Here is an 8,578-nt window from a genome sequence, read left to right as displayed (position 1 = left end):
AGACCTTGAGCCAAAAACTCATCACCAAACACCAATGACTTGTACATATGGGTACAGTCATTTTAGACACTTCCAAGACTTTTGCAACAGAGATGGAAATACAATTTTTAAATACATGAATTATGTTTCCATCTTTGTTGCCACAGTTTTGGAAGTGCTTTTTTCTGTTCTAAAGAAGGGAGTGTCCCAATACATTTGGCAATATAGTGTATGTCATTTTGGCCAAATTTTGCATATATCCTTCTTATAGCAGTGTTGTTATTGGTAACTAATACTAAAAATATTAGAAATGTTATAGTTAACTAAAGATAGCTGCCTTTATGAAAAGGCAACCTTTGTAGGAAGCTCACTCTGTACCTCTTTACTTGTCTGTTGTCTCTCTCCTCTCATAAATGACTTCACTTACCCAATTAGACTGAAATCCTGACAATATTAATCTTAAATCAGATTAAAGAGCAAGATAAACATTTCCTAACAACATATTTGGACCTAAAATGACATTTTTATGTTTGATTTTTATGATTCACTAATTTTAATGAATTCAGATTTTTTTTTGTGTGGGTGTGTGTGTTGGCTGACCTCCTGCTACTCTCATCAGCTGGGTTGAGGCCAAAGATGTCTAGCTCTTTCTTGCCCTTTTCTGTGTGGCGGCTGAGAAACCCATCTCTGTTCTTATGCAGGTAATTCACCAAGTCTCCATAGAAACAATACTCTGTGATAATGTAGATTGGTCCTGAGGGACAAAAAGAGAAAGAGTGAGAGCAGTGTTAATAAAACTGGTCTAATCTTATCAGAGACTTGTAAAATGTCTAAAAGCAGGAGGTTAAAGTTCTACATTGCACTTAACTCTGCCTGTTAAAACGCCACACTATAAACACCCACGAACCAAGAAGACACCACCCTAGAGACCAAGTGTTTGTGTTTGCTATCTGTGTGTTTGTGCATTTTCACCTGACTTGGTGCACGCTCCCAGAAGGTTGACAATGTTTAGGTGAGGGCCCAGGTGGGTCATAATTTTCAGCTCTGACATCAAAGCCTGTTTCTCACTGGAGCGTGCTGTCGCTGAGAAAGCAATCATATTAACCACTTAAATACACTCTTAAAAATAAAGCTTCCATTAGGGGGTTTTCAAATGGATGCCAAAGAAGAACCATTTTGGGTTCCTCAAAGAACTTTTCAGTGAGTGGTTCTTAAAAAACCATTATATTCTTAGTGTGAAAAACATTTGAACAATCAAAAGAACCTCAGCTGCCATGCATTTTATACATGCAACTACTAGTTAAACTTCAGTTAACTCACGTTTAAGCATTTTCACTGCCACTTTCATCACAGGTTGAGAACGACTGAGTCCATAAGCAGTGCCTTCCACCACTTTCCCAAATGCTCCTGAGCCCAGGACACGACCTGCCACACACACACACACACACACACACACACACACACACACATAGCCACAAACTTGAACTCATTTGCATAGCCAGAGGATGCCACTGAAATATTACCTAGTCTAAAAAAGCATGTAAACTCAAATCGCTTCCTGTAACTTTGAATATTACCACAGTGGTTGTGTTTGAGTCAAAAACCTCAATCAATCTGTACAGTCACCACACAAAGCTCCTAAATAAGATCTGCGCAGTAGATTGTGATGGTGTCATATTAGGACGGGCTAACAAGATGACCACAATCCCATCAAGTACATAACCACAACAAAGTGAACCACACTGAATCCACAGGACAGGATCATGGTCGACTGATTCACTATTAATGTGACTCACCCAGTACAAGTGAATCCCGAGGGAACTCCCAGCGGGAGTCATATGGAAGCTGCATGGGGTCGACATAGATGTACTCGTGACCGTCCGGACTGACTGATTCAATCACACGCCATCTGATCTCATAACGTGGTTTCTGTAAAAAGGTGTACAAGGAGAGAGTAATTCTCATGTGGTTAGTAACAGAGCTTTCGAATACTGGAGGAAGATCAGGCTGTTCCACACTCAGGCTGAGAGGGGAGAAGTGTCATTCACTCACAAGCAATATGTGTTCAATTGACAGTCTCATTTCAGCCCTCACAGATGCGAACATGACTGTGCTGATGCATCATGCTATTCATGCCTCAAATGTGTATGAGTGACTACAAGGCTGACTGTGAAAGAGTGAATTTGGTGATTTGTGAATGTGTGCGAGTAAGTGAATGATTGAGTAGTAAAGAGAGTGGGTGAGTAAGTGAGTTAGTGGTTGAGTGAGTGAGTGAATTACTAAATTGGTGACTGAGTGAATAAGTGAATGAATGAATGAAGTGACTGAGTGAAAGGGTGAATAAGTCAATAAGTAAATAAGCAAAGACACTTTGCAAAAGTTTGGTAAGGTTTGTAATGTTTTTAAAACAAGTCTTATGCTCACCAATGCTGTATGTATTTGATCAAAAATACTGTAAAAACAGTATCTAAGATAACTGCTTTCTTATTTAATATATTTCAAAATTGAAATTATTTCTGTGATAGCAAAGCTGAATTTTCAGCAGCCATTTCTCCAGTCTTCAGTGTCACATGATCCCTCAGAAATCACTTGGTGCTCAAGAAACATTTCTTATTATTATCAACGTTGAAAACAGTTGTGCCGCTTCATAATTTTTTGGAAAAACATATTTTTGTAAAAAGAACATTTGAAAGAACAGAATTTATTTGGAAAAGAAATTCTGTCACATTATAAATGTCTTAACTGTCGCTTTTGATGAATTTAATGAGTTTTTATTCCTTGTTGAATAAAAGTATTCAGTTATTAGAAAGATCTTACTGATAAGTATGGATAAATGAACAAGCGTTTAAATGGGTGAGCAAGTTAGTGAGTAAATGTGAGTGAGTAAATGGGTGTGGAAATGATTGAATCGGTGAGTTAACGAGTAAATGCCAGTGAGTGAACGAGTGATTGAGTCAATGAGTTAGTATGAATAAATGAGTAAATGGGCAAGAGAATGAGTAAATTGCTAAATAAATGAGTGAGTGAATAAGTCAATGTAAATAAGTGAGTGAATGAGAGTAACTGAGTCAATGCACATGAGTGAGTGAGTGAGTGAGTGAGTGGATGAATGAGTGAGTGAGTACCTGTTTCCAGATAATGACCAGCACAATGAGTGAGATGATGACAATGACCAGCAGCACCAGAACAGCAGCAGCCACAGTGAGCTCCGAGCGCGGACCTGAACACACCAGCAGCAGCAGCATTGAGGAAGAGGAGGGTGGAGATATGGAAAGATATGGTACAAAACTAAACTCTGACAACTGCCAAAACAAAACTTTTCTTAATGAGCTACAGCTTAACTTACATACCTAATAATGTCATCATAATAGTATAAATAATTTGAACTGCATCACTCTCGTATGCTGTATTAATCAAGGTGCCCAGTGTGAGCAATTTATTTAAAAGGTAACTTAGTGAAGCAAAACCCCTGCCAACAGAAACTAGTGTAAACACATACGGATTTGTTTCTAAAGACCATGGACGGTCCACCTGAGGAATCTATCACAGGAAAAAGACGTGGGGAGCCTGACAAGACAGGCACGGTTTACAAAATGAGGCTAACAGATGTAAAGACTACTAAAGTAGCGTTTGCTGAATTTAAAGAACCATGATGAACAGATAATCACACACAAACACATAAATACAGAGATGTTTCCTTACAATGACTGAAACCTCAACAAACAAAACCTAGCCTCAGTGCAGATCTACTGCCAGCAATTCACCCCTAAATAAACTGTACACCTGTGATTCAAATTAGTTGCAAATCAGCTTGAAACTTTGTTTACTTTGTCTACCCAAGACAAACAGTGACACTAAAGAGATTCACAGCACTTCAAATCAATGGGCTGCTCAATAAAATCAACTCCTAAAATTAAAAAAGAAATCTCTACTGAGACAAACACAGGCCTCTTACCATTTGACACGAGTTTAATCTCTCGTGAAACAGCGCCCATGTCATTCCTGGCCAGACAGCGTACAGCAATTGTGCTCTCAAGATGGTGGAAGATGATGTGACTCTTAATGTTGTTGTCCACATCCATTTGCAGTTCCACTGTGATGTCCGTAGAGTTGATCGGAAGTGGCATCCACTGGGAGGAATCGTTGGCACAGCTGGTGGAAGAAGGAAAAGTGAGCTCAGCATGATGTAATTATGGTGACTTGACTTTAATCTCTAGGGATGAGACTGTGTCATCTACTTTGGACTGCTTTTATAGAAGAAAAGGGTGAAAAATGAGGACTGAATAAAGGAAGACAGAAATATAGAGACAATACCTGTAGGGTAGCAGAATGAAACAAAAAAAGAAGAATGCTTACTGTTTAATGTTTTTACAGATAAACAAGTCCACATCAGGGGCGGGGGAGCCACCAGCAGTACACACCACTTCCTGACCTCCAGCAGAGCCGTGGTGGATATCCATCAGGTCCACAATCACAGGGGGAACTGTAAGAAGAGAAACAATTTTACTTTCTCGCCAAGCTTTTTCACTGGCCCTACCAAATTTTTTCTTCAGCAAGGATGCATTACATTGATCTAAAGTGACAGTAAAGATATTGAGAATGTTACAATATATATATATATTTATTAAAATAAATGCTCTAATCTTTTGAACTTTCTATTCATCAAAGAATCCTGGAAAAATGCATCATAGCTCACACAAAAATATTACGCAGCACTGTTTTCAACACAGAAGCATTAGAAACATTTCTTGAGCATATTCGAATAATTTCTGAAGGATCGTGTGACACTGAAGACCGGAGTAATGGACGCTGAACATTCAGCTTTTGCCATCACAGTAATACATTGCATTTTAAAATACATTTTATTAAAAAAACAAAACAAAAAACAAAATCGTAATAATATTTCACAGTGGTTCACTATATTTTGATGAAATAAATGCAGCCTTAGTAAGTTTCTTTCATCTTTGAAATAATTTTACTGAACCAAAACTTTTTGACCAGAAGTTTATTTTATAGCCTATGCATCAGTAAGATACTTCCTAAATATCTGAAATATAAATATTTGTATATTTCTCATGAATGTTTTATTTACAAAAAAATATAATATACCACAAATAATTTATTAGTTTTTTTCATTTGATACAATATAGTGCAACACAAACAAATATAATGTAAAATTGAGGCTATGACTTCATACGCACAGTTTTGTTACAAAATGATGCAAAACATTGGTTTGTTTGATGCTTCATAAAACAGGTTTTATGACAGAAGTTATAATTTAATATCTTATGTATCTTAGAGCCTTTATTTTTGAGCCTTTAATTGTGTTTGATGCAAAAAAAAATCTTGATATTATCAGTCAATTTTTTTTACATAGTTAAGTACTGAAAACTACCATTTTGAAACAGTACGCTTTAACTTGGTATAATTACTTTCAGTATTTTCCACACTCCTGGTTAGGACAAATACAGTACATAAGAAAACCAACACTTATACTGTAAGCACATGTAGCTACACATTGCTTGACAAAGATCCTCCAGTTGACAACAAGAAAAACCTAAACAAATGTATGTAAAGAGTGGTTAAGAAAGATATAGAGGTGCACCGAGATAAACAAACATGAAGCAGAGGCAAAAGCAAACACATGCAAATGTAGGTAAACAAAGGTGTGACAAAAACAACCTGCAGCTACAGAAAAAAGAAAAGGTCCCACCTTTAACCTGAAGGTAGAAACTGTTGCTGGCAGTCTGGCTGCCTGTTTTTGCCATGATGGTATAATTCCCACTGTCCTCTGCTTTAGCCCTGATCAGGGTCAACACGCCTTGGTAACTGAACAAACAACACGACAGCTTTAAGGCAACACTTTTAAAAGAGATATTGATGTGATACATTTTTTTTCTATTTAAGCACAAATATAAAATGTGATATTTGAAAAAGTTTTTTTCAGAGTTTTTTTAGTCACCTGGTCTCATCGATATTTAGGAGGTTGGTGGTGATCTCTGCAGCAACATCTCCCAGGACCAATCCATCCTTTAACCATGTGACTTTGGGGGCAGGGAAAGACTGTATGTCCACCCTGAACTCTCGCACCTCGTCCAGCCTAGTAGTCTCCACTGGACCAATCACTGGATTTATGTGCACAAACTCATGATCTGCACACAAAAACCAAAAGGGCAGATTAGGACTGCAACTGAATCACTGTGAGAATGTAATCATGTGTGCATTGAAAATCATGTGTATCTGTGTGAGTGTATGTGATCACTGTACCATAGACTGTAATAGTGAGCTGTTTGGTTTGGCTCTCATTGCTCTTAACATCAGTGATGGAGCAAGCATAGACGCCGCTGTCTTTTGGTGAGGCATTAGTCACTGTCAGAGTATAATGGATCTCAAGATCTCGCTTATTCTCCTTTACTGTCTTTACTCCTCGACCCGCCTAAGAGAGAACGACAGAGGGAGAATATAAATATATTTTAAAATATTTATTTTGAATTCGTTTAATATTGATTTTGAGGGAATGTGATGTAAATGTGTTCTTTTTTATTCTGTTTCTGTCTCACCAGTTTCCCAGGGTATTTCCAGTGGTCCTCCAGTATCTCACTGTTTCTGGCTATACAGTCAACAGTGATGGTCTCACCCACCAGCAGAGCTTTCTTCTCTGCTCGCAGCTCGACTTGCACATCAGACCCTCCTGAGAGACAATATAATGAATTCATGTTAAGGTGGTTTAATGCATGGCAGGGAATTATTCAAATTCATTCTTTCACAAAATACAGTGAGAAACAATACATCTGTAACATGTCCTTACAAGACTAACACATCACACACATTACAGTAGGCATATGAAATAACAACACAACAATAAAATACATAATATATAATAATGACAGTAATATATATATATATATATATATATATATATATAAAATGTAATTAAATAAATGTAGTCATTTAGACTTAGACTTGTATCCAAATGCAAGTGCTATGACAAGTCTTGGTTAGCCTAATGCAGTACACGTAGATATATATATACTTAGTAAATGTACGTTTATGTCTCTAACTCAATAGCAAAAACTTTTGTTGTTTTTTAAACTTAAAAATTAGAATTTTTAAAAAAAATTTATTTTAGTTAAAACAGACCAATTACAGGTAGAAGGCTATATACAAATAAGTTAACTACATTTAATCAGCCATTTTTTTCTTATATATTAAACACGATAATTAAATAATTTTACTTAGTGAATATATTTCCCGAATTAAGTTTCTTTTTCTGTCGCAATGACAAATGCTTTTTTTAACCCTAACCCTAAGCTTAAAAAAATAGAAAAATAAAATGTATTTATTTTTATTCAATTTTGCTTCTCAAGCAAATCAATCTTGTTTTAAGGATATTTAGTTTAAGAATATGTTTATTTTTAACTGTAAAATAAAGTAAAGTACTGACAAACACAATAATTTCTGCATTGTCACCTGCCATTCACACAATCAAATTCATTCTCACCTGTCCAGCCGTGAACGATGTACTCTATGCTGTCATGCGTCTGTCCGTTAGTGAGGGCCCTGCAGACATACGTCCCAGCGCTAAAGAGGCCAATGAATCCTCTCTTGCTGTCATAGACACTGGGCAGAACCTGACTGGTCTCAATGTGAATCAGAGAGACGCTGGCACTGGGGTCCGTCACACGGCACGGAATCTCCATTTCATCATGACTCGTCAGCACATGGTTTTCAAAAGGGGTCATGGATGGCACAAACGGCGTTTCTGGATCTGTGTATGTTTTTGGAAAGAAATTCAATATCAGTTTGCCACGTACAAAGGGCTTCAAACTAACTATATAGTATTTTTTTTTTTTCAAACAACGTTACTGTTTCAATCTGGCTTGTGTAAAAAAACAAATCAGTACCTGGCACATAAATATAGATGGAGGTCTCTTCAGTGTTGTTGCTGGAGTCATAGTAGCAGATGTATTTTCCTGTATGGGTGGCCGTCGCATTGCCAACAGTCACAGTGGAGATGAAGAGTCCTTTTTTTTCAGTGTCGAACTGATCGTGGAGATAAACAGGGCTGTACCAGGAGAGCTCGGCCTGACCTCGACATGTGAGTCGGAAAGTGGAGTGGAGAGACACCTCCATGCTGTCCCTCTGGGGCCACATGACTGGAGCCAGCACTGACTGTGGCAGCTCTGGGTACATGGCTGATCACGACATGAACAAGTATTTGAATTTCTCATAAAAACTCATATATATTGCAGCTTTAGATTTGGGTTTCTGAATCATTGTGGGAACGTCATACATTTTGCTGTTTGATTTAATTATACCTTCAACTAGCAGTTTGAATGAAAATCTTGAAGTCCTGGAACCAGTGGATGCAACAATCTCATAGACGCCACTGTCCTCCTCTATGGGGTGACGGAGAACCAGAATATTCTCATACCTTTGTAAGAAAAAGACATGATCATTACAATTATTTCAGTGGTATTATGAAACTGGTGACACTTATAATAAGGTTTAGACTGTTAACAGTGGTTAATTCATTAACTAGCATGAACTAACAATACCTAGGTTAATTAGTTATACTAGGTTAATTTCCACAGAATAT

At 37.3% G+C, this 8,578-nt stretch overlaps 1 protein-coding gene across 1 annotated transcript in view; it reads right to left on the bottom strand.

Annotated features, from left to right (window-relative positions):
• LOC107683957 (platelet-derived growth factor receptor alpha-like) overlaps positions 1-8,578 on the bottom strand; it is a 21,780-nt gene that overhangs the window by 8,805 nt on the left and 4,397 nt on the right. Inside the window, exons 7-20 of the mRNA XM_016480053.1 lie at positions 8,298-8,413; positions 7,884-8,174; positions 7,481-7,747; positions 6,540-6,670; positions 6,247-6,415; positions 5,942-6,131; positions 5,693-5,808; positions 4,336-4,462; positions 3,935-4,131; positions 3,105-3,199; positions 1,776-1,908; positions 1,300-1,404; positions 952-1,062; positions 580-733 (exon numbers count right to left, since the gene is read on the bottom strand). Coding sequence (XP_016335539.1) covers positions 580-733; positions 952-1,062; positions 1,300-1,404; positions 1,776-1,908; positions 3,105-3,199; positions 3,935-4,131; positions 4,336-4,462; positions 5,693-5,808; positions 5,942-6,131; positions 6,247-6,415; positions 6,540-6,670; positions 7,481-7,747; positions 7,884-8,174; positions 8,298-8,413 — 2,202 coding nt within the window. The remainder of the gene's footprint in view (positions 1-579; positions 734-951; positions 1,063-1,299; positions 1,405-1,775; positions 1,909-3,104; positions 3,200-3,934; positions 4,132-4,335; positions 4,463-5,692; positions 5,809-5,941; positions 6,132-6,246; positions 6,416-6,539; positions 6,671-7,480; positions 7,748-7,883; positions 8,175-8,297; positions 8,414-8,578) is intronic.

Source organism: Sinocyclocheilus anshuiensis, unplaced genomic scaffold, assembly GCF_001515605.1.
Source record: "Sinocyclocheilus anshuiensis isolate Anshui unplaced genomic scaffold, SAMN03320099.WGS_v1.1 scaffold637, whole genome shotgun sequence".
Taxonomy (NCBI): Eukaryota; Metazoa; Chordata; class Actinopteri; order Cypriniformes; family Cyprinidae; genus Sinocyclocheilus; species Sinocyclocheilus anshuiensis.
This window is presented reverse-complemented; position numbering and strand designations above follow the sequence as displayed.